At 37.8% G+C, this 17,028-nt stretch overlaps 1 protein-coding gene and 1 non-coding gene across 6 annotated transcripts in view; both read right to left on the bottom strand.

The window, feature by feature from the left end:
* The window catches only part of LOC145435131 (RUN and FYVE domain-containing protein 2-like), an 89,112-nt gene that overhangs the window by 69,122 nt on the left and 2,962 nt on the right, over window positions 1-17,028 (bottom strand). The window contains exons 3-14 of one of the 5 annotated variants that reach the window (XM_080312405.1): window positions 15,484-15,597; window positions 14,916-15,071; window positions 11,706-11,798; window positions 10,812-10,943; window positions 9,546-9,663; window positions 9,299-9,400; window positions 8,274-8,397; window positions 7,040-7,215; window positions 6,488-6,668; window positions 5,548-5,664; window positions 1,395-1,562; window positions 595-692 (exon numbers count right to left, since the gene is read on the bottom strand). In XM_080312405.1, the coding sequence (XP_080168531.1) occupies window positions 595-692; window positions 1,395-1,562; window positions 5,548-5,664; window positions 6,488-6,668; window positions 7,040-7,215; window positions 8,274-8,397; window positions 9,299-9,400; window positions 9,546-9,663; window positions 10,812-10,943; window positions 11,706-11,798; window positions 14,916-15,071; window positions 15,484-15,597 (1,579 nt within the window). Of the gene's footprint in view, window positions 1-594; window positions 693-1,394; window positions 1,563-5,547; window positions 5,665-6,487; window positions 6,669-7,039; window positions 7,216-8,273; window positions 8,398-9,298; window positions 9,401-9,545; window positions 9,664-10,811; window positions 10,944-11,705; window positions 11,799-12,081; window positions 14,463-14,915; window positions 15,072-15,483; window positions 15,598-17,028 lie in introns of those variants that run through there. The other 4 variants (XM_080312403.1, XM_080312407.1, XM_080312404.1 and 1 more) reach the window with 4 other exon arrangements.
* On the bottom strand, window positions 2,956-3,093 carry LOC145436677 (U8 small nucleolar RNA). Its single transcript, XR_013914398.1, has one exon. It is a non-coding gene; the product is annotated as a U8 small nucleolar RNA (small nucleolar RNA).

Here is a 17,028-nt window from a genome sequence, read left to right as displayed (position 1 = left end):
CTACATACAGAGAGGAGAGAGAACAGGAAAGAGAAAGAGAGAAAATAAAAACGAGAGATTTACTCAAAACGGTGCGATTTCGAATTTTTCATGGCAACATGCAAGGCAGAATATGGAGTTTAACGAAATATTTGTGAGCGTTATTGCCCCTGGTGGCGATTTTAAGAGGCAGGGGGGGCCAAAATGATGAAGGAGTGTATTGCGGGGCGAAAACGTTACAACGTTCAGTTGATTTTATTGATAGAAAAGTGACTCAATGCTTGACTCAATCTAGCCAGCGAAATGTGAAAATGAAGTTTGGGAACCACTACGTCGGGCATGGTATAGTAGGAGCGTTCATTACCCTTACCCTAATCCTACGACACCCCAACCCCAAACCAATTATAAACACCACAAATTTTGACATATTCAAGGGTAACACTGATTTTTAATGTTGTAGATAAGAGAGTAGACTGAACCCAAATTTTCAGTGCCCCAAGGGAACTACATATTAACCGAGCCACTTTTACGAAGGGTGCAATTAGGTGGATGATCCAAAGACGCAGATAAGCCCAGGTGAGTTTTAAAGCATGATTTAAGTAAGCCAAGTCTTACTTTTCTTTAAGTTTCTTAATCTCCGTATCAAGTCTTTTGGTCTCGTCTTCGAGTTCGGCTATCGCGTGCGTCTTGGATTCGACTGCGTCAGTTTTATCCTAGAGAAAACAGCAGCTGTACCAGGGTTGTAAGGGTAACCAAGTCGCGAGGTTCCGAGTCACAAGTCAATCTGACTTTCATAGTTTGACTCGAGTCATTTGAAATTCAAGTCGGAGTCCAAGTGATAAAGTTCACCATGGTTGTCATGACTCGACTCGAGTCATTTGCTTGAAATACGGAAATGACTCGACTCGAGTTAATCTGTGTATTGATGACTTGGACTCGAGTCATTGGCCATGACTCGAACCAAGTCATACGACTCGAGACTCATGACGGCCAAGACCGACATATCATTGTAATTTCGAAGAATACGAAGTTTGAAATGAAAGGGGTTTTCTGCCCCCAAATCCCAAAATCGCACCCCCTGGTTACGTCACTATTAGTATTCATGACTCTGAGCTAGCAATGGCTTAAGACCATCACACAACAGAACACCGACACCAGGATTCACGCTAAACGAGGGCACATGTTTTTAGGTGTTCGGCAAATAAATTATTTTAAAATGCGAAACTAGAACTAAAACCGTTAAAAAAACAGTAGTTACCGTGGTTGACCGTCATGTAACTAGGTTTGTAGTTTGTAAAAGTCTGTCTCTGGGTATACATTTTTAACAGGTCGTGGTTTCAGATTATATTCTGACTGCCCCAGCATATTGTGAAGGCATCATCCGTTATACACCGAGATTACATTTCGAGGTATACCTGCAGTTTTCGATATATTTCGATGTTGAGAACTTTGACGCTTTCCAGCTGCTCTCTCAGAGTGACGAGAGAGTCTTGCTTGTCGTAAATGTCTTTCTCCAGGAGCTTCATCGCGACCTCCATCTCTTGTTTCATGGAGATCTGCAGCTCCAATTCGCGTTCAACGTCCTAGAAAATGGCAACGGTCAAAGCTTTCTTGCATAGGGTTGGGTATAACGAGTCGAGAACCGTACTCCAATGCAGTGTTTCACAACTAGAAAATGTACACCTTTTCCAAATTAGATTAGAACTTAAATTATAGCTACACAGTTTTCTTCCAAATTAGATTAAAATCAGAATTATAACTACAGAATTATACAAATTAGATTAAAATTAAAACTACTGATTCCGTTCATATAAAATCATGGTATTATGACTCTAGTCCGAGTCCAAGTCATAGCGTTGACTGCTCAGTTTCCAGTTAAAGTCTTGCTAAACCCAATTTTTATATCTCTGTTTGGTGATATCGAATGGTTCGCATTTATAATATACTCATTTTCCTCATTTTTAGCAGTTTGTGGTCGCATTTTCAAGTACCAGTACCAATAGACGAAATCCCAATAGTGTGGTTACTTTACTATTCTTCGAAATTACAATGAAATGTCTGTCTAGGCCGTCTGAGTCTCAAGTAATATGACTTTGTACGAGTCATGCGAGAGCGTTCAATTTGCTATTTTAGATGGTACACGAACTCTTTTTGTTGGCACAGCCTTGGCTGGTGTATTTCGATAAAAGTCGACTCCAAGGCATGCAAATCAAAGTGTGAACGGCCCCTTCCGACGACACGAAATCTGTCGTATCCAAAAGATGGATTAGCCAACAAATGTTTGCCAATTGCAGAATTCATGTAAAACATAGACTTTTTTTCTCAAATCGTACTGGCTACTTGATAAATTGTTAGGCTACCTAATTCAAGCCTACACAAAAAATTTGGTTCAATTCCAACCAGTAGCCGCATTGCTACAGGAGAAGAAAGTTACTATTTATTACATAAAAATAAATAACAAAAAATTTGAAAATTTGCTGTTCACCCCATGAAAGTGTTAGGTTGTCTATGGAAACGATGTTCACCAAATTTGGTTCCATTCCAACCAGTGGAAGCGGAGTTATCGCCGACGAAAAATTTGGATTCGAATAAAATAGTATTTACGGTGGGCACCACTATCATAAATAATTGATCACCGTAAATACTATTTTATTCATAATTCAAATTTTTCGACGGCAATAACTCCGCTTCCACTGGTTGAAATTGAACCAAATTTGGTGAACATCGTTTCTACAGACAAGCTAACACTTTCATGGGGTGAACAGCAAATTTTTTGTTATTTATTTTTATATAATAAATAGTAACTTTCTTCTCCTGTAGCAATGCGGCTACAGGTTGGAATTGAACCAAATTTGGTGTGTAGTATAGAATTGGAAAGAACATACATTGGATATCAGCAGACCTCCCAAGTTTCTCCAGCTGTGGATATTAGTACATTATCATACATTGATGGTATATTGAGGTATCACTAGTTGGTTCAGAACTCCTGCTCCCGGAGTTGTCAAGCCGGGGCGGGGTGCCATTTAACTCACGCAGTCATATCGGCACGTTCATCACGTATCTCATCTGATAGCCTTTGGTAAGGCTAACAGGTAAGGATCACCAAACTAATGATGACGAAACAGGGCGAAAATTGTATTTATACAGAGCGCGTTCATAGCGTTTACGGTGAGCACGAAATTCGACAAAGTCGGCCATCTTTTGTTCATATTATTGTGATGGCATCGAGTTGCTTTTAAAAGCCAAGGTCTGACTTGGACAACTACTTAATTCTATTTGTCTAATCAGACTGATTAATGCAAAATGCCGATACTATACTTCGTGAAACGAAATGACTAATTTGAACAAAAAAAATGTGTAGCTAAGCTATAGTTATAATTAGAAACTAATTGGAAGAAAAACTGAGCACCAGCAGCTATAATTCTAATTCTTGTCTAATTTGAATAAGAAAAAATGTGTAGCTAAGCTATAGTTATAATTAGAAACTAATTGGAAGAAAAACTGAGCACCAGCAGCTATAATTCTAATTCTTGTCTAATTTGAATCAGAAAAAATGTGTAGCTAAGCTATAGTTATAATTAGACACTAATTTGGAAGAAAAACTGAGTACCAGCAGCTATAGCTCTAATTCTAGTCTAATTTGAATAAGAAAAAATGCGTAGCTAAGCTATAGTTATAATTAGACACTAATTTAGAAGAAAAACAGAGTACCAGCAGCTATAGCTCTAATTCTAGTCTACTTTGAATAAAAAAAATGTGAGCTAAGCTATAGTTATAATTAGACACTAATTTAGAAGAAAAACTGAGTACCAGCAGCTATAGCTCTAATTCTAGTCTAATTTGAATAAGAAAAATGCGTAGCTAAGCTATAGTTATAATTAGACACTAATTTGGAAGAAAAACTGAGTACCAGCAGCTATAGCTCTAATTCTAGTCGAATTTGAATAAGAAAAAATGAGTAGCTAAGCTATAGTTATAATTAGACACTAATTTGGAAGAAAAACTGAGTACCAGCAGCTATAGCTCTAATTGTAGTCTAATTTGAATTAAAAAAATGTGTAGCTAAGCTACAGTTATAATTAGAAACTAAATTGGAAGAAAAAACTGAGTACCAGCAGCTATAGCTCTAATTCTAGCCTAATTTGAATAAGAAAAAATGTGTAGCTAAGCTATAGTTATAATTAGAAACTAATTATGAAGAAAAACTGAGTACCAGCAGCTATAGCTCTAATTCTAGTCTAATTTGAATAAGAAAAAATGCGTAGCTCAGCTATAGTTATAATTAGAAACTAATTACGAAGAAAAACTGAGTACCAGCAGGCAGCAGCTATAATTCTAATTGTAGTCTGATTTTGAAAAAAGTATGTAGCTAAATTCTAATTCTAGTCAGATTTTGAAAAAAAAGTTTGTAGCTAAAATTCTAATTGAAATCCAATTAGGAAAAACTGTGTAGCTATAATTCTAATTCAAATCTAATTAGGAAAAAAATTGTGTCGCTGAAATTCAAATTTTAATCTAATCAGGGAAAAACTGTACCTATCATTCTAATCTAACTAGGAAAAAAACTTGTGTAGCTATAATACTACTTTTAATCTAATTAGGAAAAACTGTGTAGGTATAATTCTTATTGAAATCCAATTAGGATAAACTGTGTAGCTATAATTATAACTTAAATCTAATTAGGAAAAACTTGTGTAGCTGTAATTCCAATTTTAATCTAATTAGGGAAAAACTGTGTAGCTATAATTCTAATTCAAATCTAATTAGGAAAAAAATTGTGCAGCTGAAATTCAAATTTTAATCTAATCAGGGAAAAACTGTACCTATAATTCTAATCTAATTAGGAAAAAAACTCGTGTAGCTATAATTCTACTTTTAATCTAATTAGGAAAAACTGTGTAGCTATAATTATAACTCAAATCTAATTAGGAAAAACTTTTGTTGCTGTAATTCCAATTTTAATCTAATTAGGGAAAAACTGTGTGGCTATAATTCTAATTCAAATCTAATTAGGAAAAAAATTGTGCAGCTGAAATTCAAATTTTAATCTAATTAGGAAAAACTGTGTAGCTATAATTATAACTCAAATCTAATTAGGAAAAACTTTTGTTGCTGTAATTCCAATTTTAATCTAATTAGGGAAAAACTGTGTGGCTATAATTCTAATTCAAATCTAATTAGGAAAAAATTGTGCAGCTGAAATTCAAATTTTAATCTAATCAGGGAAAAACTGTACCTATAATTCTAATCTAATTAGGAAAAAAACTCGTGTAGCTATAATTCTACTTTTAATCTAATTAGGAAAAACTGTGTAGGTATAATTCTAATTGAAATCTAATAAGGAAAAAACTTGTGCAGCTGTAATTCCAATTGTAATCTAATTAGGGAAAAACTGTGTAGCTATAATTCTAATTCAAATCTAATTAGGAAACCAATTGTGCGGCTGTAATTCAAATTTTAATTTAATTAGGGAAAAACTGTGAGCTTATAATTCTATTTCTAATCTTATTTGGTAAATATGATATTTTCTGGTTTTCCAATTCGGCCTTAATGCTCTACGTCCCTCACCATTCTCAAGAGCGCTTCCTGTTTCAATTGCTTCTTGACTTGATTTAACATCTCGTCCAAGCCAGCCCTGGACTGCACGAGGGTGTCTCTCTCCAAATCCAAATCGGCCTGCTTGTCCTGCGGAGTTGAGATAGGAATGATAACTCAACAAGCAAGAATCCAACACATGCCGTAGACGGAGAGCTTCTTGGAGGTACAGCACTTCAACACGCAATTGAATTGCGTATTCGTATTGAAATGAACCCGAATGTTTTCGGCTGACACTCGTCAGGGGTAATCGTCAGCGACTAGTAGAGAATCGGGAAGAACATTGTAGATGGTGGGCTACATGTTCAAAAATAACTTTTATTCAGATTTTCGCGGCTATCAGCTAAATTTTTGAAGTTATCTAAAAGAAAAACGCTGCACACTAAATTTCACTGAATTCCAACCAGTAAATGTGAAAATTTTGAATTTTTCATAAAATATTTTTTCAAAAATTAGGAAATTTTTGTCAAATTTCACTGGCTACCCCGTGAAATTGTTAAATTGTGTAAAAATACGATGCATAACAATTTTGGCTAAATTCCGCCCGGTAGAAGCGGCAGTTACTGCAGTTGAAACTTTTGGATTTGGAAAAAATTGGATTGACAGTGGGTAATCACAGAATTATTAACAAAAAAACTAAAATAACTTCGCTTCTACAGGTCGGAATTGCGTCAAATTTGTTTTGCATCGTTTTTGTAGACATCCTAACAATTTCATGGGATAGTCAGTAAAATTTGAATAAAAATTTTTGTCAAATAATTTATAATAATTTCAAATATTTTAAATTTCTGCTGGTTGAAATTGAGTCAAATTTGATTCGCAACGTTTTTTAGCCAAGCTAACAATTTTAGCTAATGGCCTTGACAATTTGAGTAATAAGTCGCTAAACTGCAACAAGGTTTTTTTTGCTCACTTTGAGAATCTTTTTGTGGCTCTCGGTCATCCCCTGCCTTTCCTCCAGCCAGCTTTCTTTCTCTTCTTTCAGGGAGGAGAGAGAGATCTTGGCGGCCTCCAGCTCCGCTTCCAACACTTGATTGGAGGAAGACGTGCAGCCCACTTTCTTTTGCAGCTCGCCCAGCGTTGTCTCCAAGTATCTGAGAGTGAGATTTGTAAGGTTTGTCACCCCCAGAAATTTTCAAGTCAATTCTCGAAATGACTCGAGTCAAGTCAAGCCAATTTTTGACTCGAGCCAAGTCATTTTAAAATATTGCATATCAAGTTGATCCAAATTTTCAAAGAGAATTGAGTCAAGTCGAGTCCTGACTCATAAAGGAAATGAAAACTTATCCTAAAAGGTACTTTCAGTATTCAAACTGAAAATCGCAAAAATTAAGTAGTTTAAACTAAGAGCTGATCAGGTATACTTGGGTAGTAATCTTGAAAACACATCAATTTAAGTAAAAATTTTAGTAGCCTACTCTAAAATGGAAGAATTATTTAGTAACGACCACCTCTGTAGAACTACCTGTTACGTTCCTCCAAGTAGTTTTTCTGGTTCACTAATTCTCTCATTTTTTCCTCTGCTGTCTCACTTTTTTCCTCTTCTCTATCCTCTTCCTCCCTGGCTTCGCCGGGGCTGGCTAGCGCCTCTATGGATCGGTTCCCGTCTTTTATATACAAGCTGTAGTCGATAGCTGCGTTCTGAAATTATATAAAGTGTAAAAAGATGGTGTGTTTTTAGTACCTGAGCGTTTTATGCTCTGGGCTGGACAAAATCGAGTGTCTGACTGCAGAATTGGAGTTTGTAGCTCTTCCAAATTAGATTAGAATTGGAAATGTTACTGCACACCAGGGTTGTGACCAAGTCGCAAGGTTCGGAGTCACGAGTCAATGTCACTACTACAGTTTTGACTCGAGTGAAGTCATTTTCAATTCACCATCGAGTCAAGTCCGAGTCCAAGTCAGCAAGCAGGGGTCGGGTCCGAGTCATAGTATTATGACTCGAATCAGAGTCCAAGTCATGTTGTTGACTACCTAGTTTCCAGTTAAAGTCTTTTTAACTTTTTAAAACTCTGTTTGGTAATATCGAATGGTTCGCATTTATAATATACTGATATTTCACACTTTTAGTAGTTTCTGGTCGCATTTTCAAGTACCATTACCAATAGACGAAATCCCAATAATGCGGTGACTTTACTATTTCTCGGAGTTACAATGGAACGTCCGTCTTGGCCGCCCCAGTCTCGAGTCACATGACTTGGTTCGAGTCATGCGCAATGACTCGAATACAAGACGAGTCGATACAAAAATTGACTCGAGTCAAGTAATTTTACGCATTTGGAAAAATGACTCGAGTCTTACAACCCTGGGTTGGATGACTAGAAAATGTGCGGCTTTTCCAAATTAGATTAAAATTGGAATTCATGATACACAGTTTTTCCAAAATTAAACTATTACAATTATAATTATTGAATTCACAAAACCTTAGAAATCAAATTAAATTTCGCATCGGAAGCAAACACACCAAAAATAAAGCTCAGTTCATATCAAATTTATTTTCATTCACTGCACAAGTGCACACTTCTCCTGTGGCATTTTAATAACCAAAAAATAGCTTAGCATTAACAACATCTTACAAATTAGAGTGAAACTAAATTACCCGCATTTCGATCTGACATTTCTATATACAATTGTACAATATGCATCGATATTGAAATAACCACGAATATTTTCGGCTGCTAATCTCAACGACGAATTACCTGATTGTCGAGGTCGTCACCTTTCATGCACAAGTTCGCGTCGATGCAATTAAGCCCGACCAGGTGGCCTGCCAGGACTACACCTTCCTCGGACAAAACCATGGCTTCCGGTTCGTAATATTCTCTGAACAGGAAGTATCCGTGGTCAAATAGTTGCGATATGCATGCTACGCATTGTAATCAGTAGGGCGATTTCCTTTGACATGTCAAAATAAGTCATTAATTTGTCAAAATGGTCGCGTTAGATCAAAAAATTGCCAAAATTGTTTACAGAGTTAAAAAAAACGGCATTCGTTTGTAACGTAGATCTTTGCACTGTCCATGAACTTATCATTTGACATTTCACAGCTTGTAGCCTGCTTTATAGGCCTACCGTCGCAGACGGCCCATTGTCTGCTCAACGTACTGCAATATTCTAACTGAAGCAAGACTGCGTGGGCATTGCATGGTTCATATATCAAGAAGCGCATGATGAAGAATTGTGACGTAGACACCATTGCCAGATTGAAGCAACACGGTTTGTCACCAGCAGTGTACGCACAACTTCAGTGTTGTCAGCCAACAACTTCTGCTGTTGAACGTTCTGTCTCCATTCTTTTGGCAAGCTACTTAGTAAGGACAAACACTTTTTACCCGAGAATGTAGGAAAGTATCTTTCGTCGCACTACAACAAATTTTTAATTATTTCTACCATAATGCGTGACGTAACTATTGGAATTCTTCATTGGTCCAGATTTTGTTAAAATTAAGTTTTTCATGTAAAAATCTGTCAGTTTTCAAGTTGTAACGACAGACAGTTCCAGCCAGAAATGAGGATAAGTAGTACAATTCTAACACTATGTGAAAAAACAACTAATTTTCATACATGAGGGCAAAATTTTGTCACAATTAAGTTGTTTAAGGTAAAAATGTCAAAATTTCGATTTTTTTAGGTCAAAATCTTTCGTTTTCAAGTCAAAAAATCGCCCTACTCATAATTCTAATGAGGTCTAACTACATTGGGCAATAATCGATACGCAAGATACCTCATCACTTCCTTATTGTCCACCATCAACCGAAAGTAATCTGCGAGGCGTTTCTGCATCAAGGCAAGTCTCAGCCAAGCCCTGGCTTTCCCAGCATGCGTTCTGCGGAAGAAAAAGCAATACAAGGTATCAACGCGTGAATCCCGACCATAGCCAGAGTTGGATGGAGGACCCGGTGGTATTTGAGGAAAAATCTGAACATATTTGCAATACCGAGGCAAAATTGGGAAATACAGAATAATCTTACTTGATTCCTGGAAGATCTCGCACGCTGTTCGTAATCTCGCTAGCGTCGCTCGCGATTTTTTCAATGGCCTCCAACGGCCCCCAGAACTGCTTATTACCGGCAAAGAATAACTTTGGGCCTGAAATTTCAAGGACATAGTCCTTAGCTCCCAGGACTATGTTTAAAAAACATATCCTTCTAAATTTCACAGGCTACCCAGTTAAATTGTTAGTTTTTAAAAAAAGAAGCTGTACAGCAAATTTCGTTCCGATCCGAGTGGAATTACACCAATAAAAATTTTGAAACCTTTTACAAAATAATAGAATTGTATGACATTGACCAATGACCAAATTGACCGACCATTCATAACTTTTATCAGAAGTTGCCACCAGGGTTGTAACAAAGTCTCAAGGTTCCGAGTCCCTTTTATAGTTTTGCCTCGAGTCAAGTCGAGTCATTTTCAATTCACCACCAAGTCAAATCTGGGCCCGAGTCATAGTGTTTTGACTCGAGTCCGAGTCATTACGATCACTGTTCAGTTTTGAGTTCAATCCGGTCAAACCCACTTTTGTAACTATGCTCGAGTGATATAGAATGGCTCGCACTCAAAATATAGTAATTTTCCTCAGTTTTACCAGTTTCTGGCCCTATTTTCCAAGTATCAGGACTGATGGTGAAATACCAATAACGTGGTAACTTTACTGTTCTTCGAAGTTACAATGAAATGTCTGTCTTGGCCGTCCCAGTCTCGAGTCACAATAACTCGAGTACAGGTCGAGTCAATACAAAAATTGACTCAAGTCGAGTCATTTTATGCATTTCGAAAAATGACTCGAGTCAAGTCGAGTCACCAAAAAAATCGTGACTCGAGTCGAGTCATTACAACCCTGGTTGCCACTGTGGCCTTCTCCAAACATTGCACATCATAGGGGAAATACTTTTTTGTTAATAATTTTGTGTAGAGCGGCTCAAGAATTTTTGGTGGTTGCAGAATTATTGGCCAGTTACTTAAAGTTCCCAATTCAATCAGAAATTTCAGTGCAACAAATTTCCTACTAATTACATTTCTATGATCATCAAAAGATGCTGCTATAGTACCCGTGCATCTGAGAGTTACCAGACAAGAATCATATCAATAACTTGCAGGAAAACCCACTTGATATGTAACTCTCACAAGTCTAAGTACTTAGAGTTTTAGAGATCGCACTACGTACATGAATATTACGCACTCAATACAGCAGACTAAGTTATGTAACTAACTAAAAAATATTCTCTAAACAGCCTTACTTTTCAATCCATGCTTCAACACCGATTCCATTATAACGAAAAACTGTTGGAGGGGTGTGTGGTCGCTGTCGAGGGTGTGTCCGGCACTCAAGGACGACTCTATCAGACCTTTGATGCTCAGCTTTGCCATACCTGTACATTTGGGCACGTGCTATGGGACTGGACAGTGGCTTGCCATATTAACACTTGCAATAACACAAACAGATGCGTTTATGATGGAAATTCTGATTTGGGAAAACATCGCCCTCTTTTAATGCAGTGGTGTGATTTTAAATCAAATTCTGTGTACTGGCGAACCTTCAAAAATCAAATTTAAGCCAAAACGGATCAACTGTGGTTTCAATGCATGGTTCGATTGAGTTTTCTGCAAGGCGAATTCGAGTTAACACCAATAACTTGATTTTGATTGTTGGGTTTCTCTGGATAGAACCACGGTCTACGATATCGCTGTTAGCCAGCCTTTATCATAGTGCCAAACGTCGCCAAATTCTACTGCGTAAATTTTACGAATTTAGTAAATTCAATTCAACAAACTCAGCAAGTCTACATAAAAATGGTCTGGAACAAGTTGTAGGTTACTTCTAAACAGTTAGGCACAACACTAGCAGCATTGCAACGTAATCTAAGTCCAAAGTTGACCGCGACTTCGATATCAAGAAGCCACGCAGAAAATGCGTTCCAAATTTCTAAAATTGATGTTTCGTCGCATTTCGTAATTTATATATATGATTGTAAGATAATTTTGCTAGCTAGCAGCAATGTTGACACAGACAGGCTCTCAAGTCGCAGCGCAACATAACAATGGAATAGCAATGTCACATAATCTGCAAATGACTCGAATAGAATTTGAACGGAGAGTAAGTCTGCAAGCTTAATTCCTATCTATCGACCTACCCAGCAAATTCTTCCTTTCAATTCTCAGCTGTTCCACGTTTGTCATGTTTCCGGGAGACGGCGTTTGATCATCCATCGCTGGCGCTTGTTCATCTGAAATACCAATACTATTAATGATATTACCCAAATTACGTCAGGCATTTAGAGTTTTTGTGTTATATCCTAAAATTTTCATCGATGACAACTTTACCGACTTTCAATACATTTTAATACATTATAGTTATAAATTCATATTGCTAGAGCTGGGTACAATGATTCCCCACCATTCATACTGTTGTGACATCATAATAAGTGACACAAGAATACTCGATTATGCCGACAACCCTACTTATAACTGCACAATGTGAATTCGAAAGTCCAGCCCCTATTTTCTTACAGCAAATTCCCCCTCCGTCCGGCCCTCCGCCACCCATCCACCGCCCAGCCCCTGTCACCCTATAATTACTCCAACACATCCATTCCAATTCCTTCAAAGTGTCGTGGTCGTACTCCCAACACGGGTAACTAGCTTCGTAATAGTTGCTCAGCAAATTCGTAACTGGAGTCCCGGGGTGTAAATCAACCGCCCCAAATCCGCAAGCCGGGTCGTCCCAGTATAAAGGCGACGTCACTGTCCCGGGCGGCGGAGACCCAGGAGTCTCAGGCGGGTAGAACGTGGGTAATACGTGGGGTGAATGCGGGACGAATTTCCCGTCTATATCCGCAGATTTAACAGTCGGGTTAATGCTACAAGACGACCAATCGGAAGATAGTCCGTATCTTTTTGGGTACAAATCATCAGTTATTGAATTTTCATCGATTTCGTGAGATGAAATATCTTCTCCGATAGTGTAATATTCGTGATTTCCTCTCAACCCGATAACTACCATGTCTTGACGGTTGTTGATGAATTTATCGGCCTGTTTCGGGGTGGAACGCGTGCTTTTGACGATTTTCAAAGTGTCTAGAGACGTATCGGTGTCAGAATCGTCAGAACTTGAGTTTTGCGGCGTTTTCGATCGAAAACGTTTGATGTATTTTTCGAAAAAGTATCCACCGCTGCTCCTAGACTTTTTCGATGGTTTGGTGCTATTTTTGGTCACGTTTCTCAAAGGTACGTCTGCGGGCATGCTGTTACAACGAGATTTTGCCGAAAATCCACTCCTGTTATCCGAAAATGAGTTGCTTCTGTATTCTGGACTCTTCAGAGTATTATTATCTAGAATCCCACACAGAGACACACAAGACGGCTCAGACACAAAACCAGATGCGTTATTTCCACTGCCAGATATAAAATCCTTGACTCTGTCCTCTTCTATGGTCCAGGACGCGTGCCTTGGCCTGTCATTGCGTCGATAGCCTTTCGGATTTTTGCCTTCAGTACTATTTTGGGGTACTGCGTAAGGATTTGCAGGTTGCGTGCTACGTCTGCGTTTTACGGGCATGGTTTGTGATAGGGGTGAAATGGGTTTTGATAACTTCAAAGTGAGGAGGTGAACTGGACTGGGTCCTTGCGTTTATCACATTAAAGTGATGCGTATAAATGGGTTGTTGATTTCATAACTTCGAAGTTATCTGGGTGAAATGGGTTCATGCATTCATAAATTTGAAAGGGGGGTGATGATAAGGGGATACAGTTTAACTACAATGACTACACAATAAGCTGTAAAGAACATAGGTGGTCAGAAATGGGGTACTTATATTTTGGGGGGTGGCCGACAATGACTAAGGTTGTTCAAAAATACTTTTCCTTCAAATTTTACTGGCTATTACATAAAATTGTTGGGCTGTCTATAAAACGCCGCACACTAAATTTGGCACAATTCCAACTAGTAAATTTGAAATTTATATATGTAAAAAATCTCTCAAATTTTACGTTCAACCTCATGAAATTGTCAAGTTGTCTAAAAAACGATGCACAGCAAATTTTGCTCGAGGCAAAGTTACTGGTGTTTAAAATTTTGAATTTGTAATAATACTATTTACGGTGGGCAGTATTAGATCAATAATCAGAGAATTTCCAAACGTAAACAAAATTTATTCTTCCAATTCAACTCCCATGAAATGCTATTGCACAATGCAACATGATTTCCCATTCTGTGCCATTATTACATCGAAACTTCCGCAAACCCAGGATTGCGAAAAATGCATTCTGCCTTTAAAATACTCTCAAAATAACTAGCTACAAGAAAGAAATCTGCTACCTTAACCTCTACAAAACTATGCACTAATCATAATATGCTTACAAAAGACATGATTGCACACACCCTCCTGCCCTTGCGGCATCTCACATCTTAATGCCTGTGTTGTTTTACCATATCATCCTGCAATCAATCGAATGCCAGGTTCTTGCATAATTCATACCCTAGGACGCATAACCCTTTTGCTACCATTACCGTAACAAGTGGAGAGCCTTCATTGACATTTATTCAATTACAAAAAGAGGGTTATAAAATAAATCAATAGGTCCACAGGGACAGGGAGAGGCAGATATGCTGCATTATTCATCTCTTCAACACCGAGTTGAACCTGGAAGCTTCTTAAATTTAAAACTAAGAAAAAATCCCAGGTACGGTAAAAATACTTCTGTCCAAGGCTATCAAATTGCTGCAAGTCACATTCAAGACAAAGTGAGAGAGAAAAAATGGAGGATGAGTATCCTTATATTGCAACTAGATATTACTACTCTTGAGTTGTCTACAAAAACGATGCAAAACAATATTGACGCAATGCCAACCCGTAGAAGTGAAGTTATTTAAGTTTCAATTAATAATTATTACGCAAAAATAGCATTGATGTTGGGTAATCCAATTAATTATAATTATGGATCACCCAACATCAATGCTATTTTTGCAAAATCACATTTTCAACCGCAATAACTTAGCTTGGTAAGAATCATTCTTTTAGACAACATAGCAATGTTATGGAGTTGACCGTAAAATTTGAAAAAAACTTTAATTTTTTCATAATAAATTCGAAATTTGCGAACTCACATAACTTCACATCTACTAGTTGGGATTGAGCCGAATTTGGCGTATATTTTTCAGCCAGCCTACCACTTTTATCGAATAGCCGCAAAAATTTTAAGGAATTAGTAATTTTTTGAACAACCCTAATGAGCATATCGTTTGTTGCAGTATTGAAGTGCTGCTCCTCAAAAACCTTTATTTAAAACCAAAAATTTAATACCAAAAACTAGAGGTAGCCTAATCAGACCCGCGTTTCACTTGCCTGAATTGGATTCTTTACGCTTTCCGATATTTTTCAGCGACATGAAGGGCGTCGAAAATATCGACGGCAGATTTATCGAACTGCCCGCGGACTTGTCCTCCTTCTTGTCGGGTTTCGTGAAGCTGCGGAATCTTCGAAACGGAGACGGCTTTTCGTCTGGATGCAGATGGATGGAATAGGATAGATTCTTGCAGGTACAGGACTTCAATACGCAATTGGATAGTATATTATAATTGAAATACGCCCGAAAATTTGGCTGACACTCGTCAGGGGTAATCGTCAGGAACTAGAATTGACAATTGAAGGGAAATTTGTACATCAACAATGGTAGCACAAAATCAGACTTGGATTACCAGATATCTAGTAGTCTAATTTGACTAATTAGAGCAAAATATAGGTAAAGTTGTACAAGTCTACCCCCATCATTATTGGTGTAAGACCAATAAAGTATTCCCTTTTTACAACCAAATTTGAAAATGCATTGAAAACTGGTGCCAAAATCATGCCATGACTTGTATGCTGGTGATTACCGAAAAACTAATTCCAAACGCATCTTCATTATACTTACCAAGTTTTCCTTCGTTGACATCCATCTGTTGCCTTTCTTGCTTGGGTTCGCTCTTGTCTTCCAAGGAAGCCTGTTCCTCCTCGACACCGTCGATAACTTCATAGCTCGCGACATCTGAAAGATTTTCATATTCATTCAAACAATTCCAACACTGAGCAAATTTGAGAAAGATTTTAATGTAATTACCATTTCATCATGTGTAGTCTCAAAAATTCAAAATGACTCGAGTTAAAACAGGGTTGTAACCAAGTCAAAAGGGTTCCGAGTCACAAGCCAATCTCACTTTTATAGTTTTGACTCGAGTCGAGTCATTTTCAATTCACCACCGAGTCAAGTCCGAGTCCAAGTCAGCGAGCTGAGGTTCGAGTCCGAGTCATGGCATTATGACTCGAGTCCAAGTCATTGTGTTGACTGCTCAGTTTCCAGGTAAAGTCTTGTTAAACCCACTTTTTAAAACTCTGTTTGGTGATATTGAATGGTTCGCATTTATAGTATGCTCATTTTCCTCACTTTTAGCAGTTTCTGATCGCATTTTCAAGTACCAGTACCAATAGACGATACCCAATAGTGTGATTACCTTTTTATTCTTCGAAATTACAATGAAATGTCTGTCTTGGCCGTCCGAGTCTCAAGTCATATGACTTGGTTCGAGTCATGCGCAAAGACTCGAGTACAAGTCGAGTCAATACACAGATCGACCCGAGTCGAGTCATTTCCGTATTTTGAGAAAATGACTCGAGTCAAGTCGAGTCATCTTAAAATCGTGACCTGAGTCATAACAACCCTGAGTTAAAACAACAAAAGTAAAATTGACATTTGACTTGGTTACAACCCTGCATCGCATCCAAATACCTGTTCAAAGTTAATGCACGCAACCAGAGTTATTGAGTCTGGAAGTACCTCTACTTTTCCAGAGCATCGGTGCATGTTTAAGATTGCCTCACCTTCTACTGAAACTAATATTTTAATAAAACTACTTAGAAAGTGATTTTGTGATAAGTTTGCAACACTTATATCAGGGTTGTAGCCAAGGTTCCGAATCACAAGTGAATCTCACTTTTATAGTTTTACTCGAGTCAAGTCGAGTCATTTTCAATTCACCACCGAGTCAAGTCCGAGTCCAAGCCAGTGAACAGAGGGTCGAATCCGAGTCATAGTGTTTTGACTCAAGTCCGGGTCCAACCCATCATGTTCATTGTTCACTGTTCAGTTTTGAGATCATTCCGGTTCAACCCACTTTTTTCAACTTAGCACGAGTGATATAGAATGGCTCGCATTCATAATATCGTAATTTTTCTAAATCCCAACAGTTTCTGGCCCTATTTTATAAGTATCAGGACTGATAGACGAAATACCAATAATGCGGTGACTTTACTATTCTTCGAAGTTACAATGGAATGTCTGTCTTGGCCATTCTAGTCTCGAGTCATATGACTTGGTTCGACTCATGCACAATGATTCGTGCACAATTCGAGTCAATACACAAATTGACTCGAGTCGAGTCATTTTACACATTTAAAAAAATGACTCAAGTCAAGTCGAGTC

The sequence above is a fragment of the Botryllus schlosseri genome, chromosome 3 (genome assembly GCF_051294905.1).
Source record: "Botryllus schlosseri isolate E-star chromosome 3, Bs_hap1, whole genome shotgun sequence".
Taxonomy (NCBI): Eukaryota; Metazoa; Chordata; class Ascidiacea; order Stolidobranchia; family Styelidae; genus Botryllus; species Botryllus schlosseri.
This window is presented reverse-complemented; position numbering and strand designations above follow the sequence as displayed.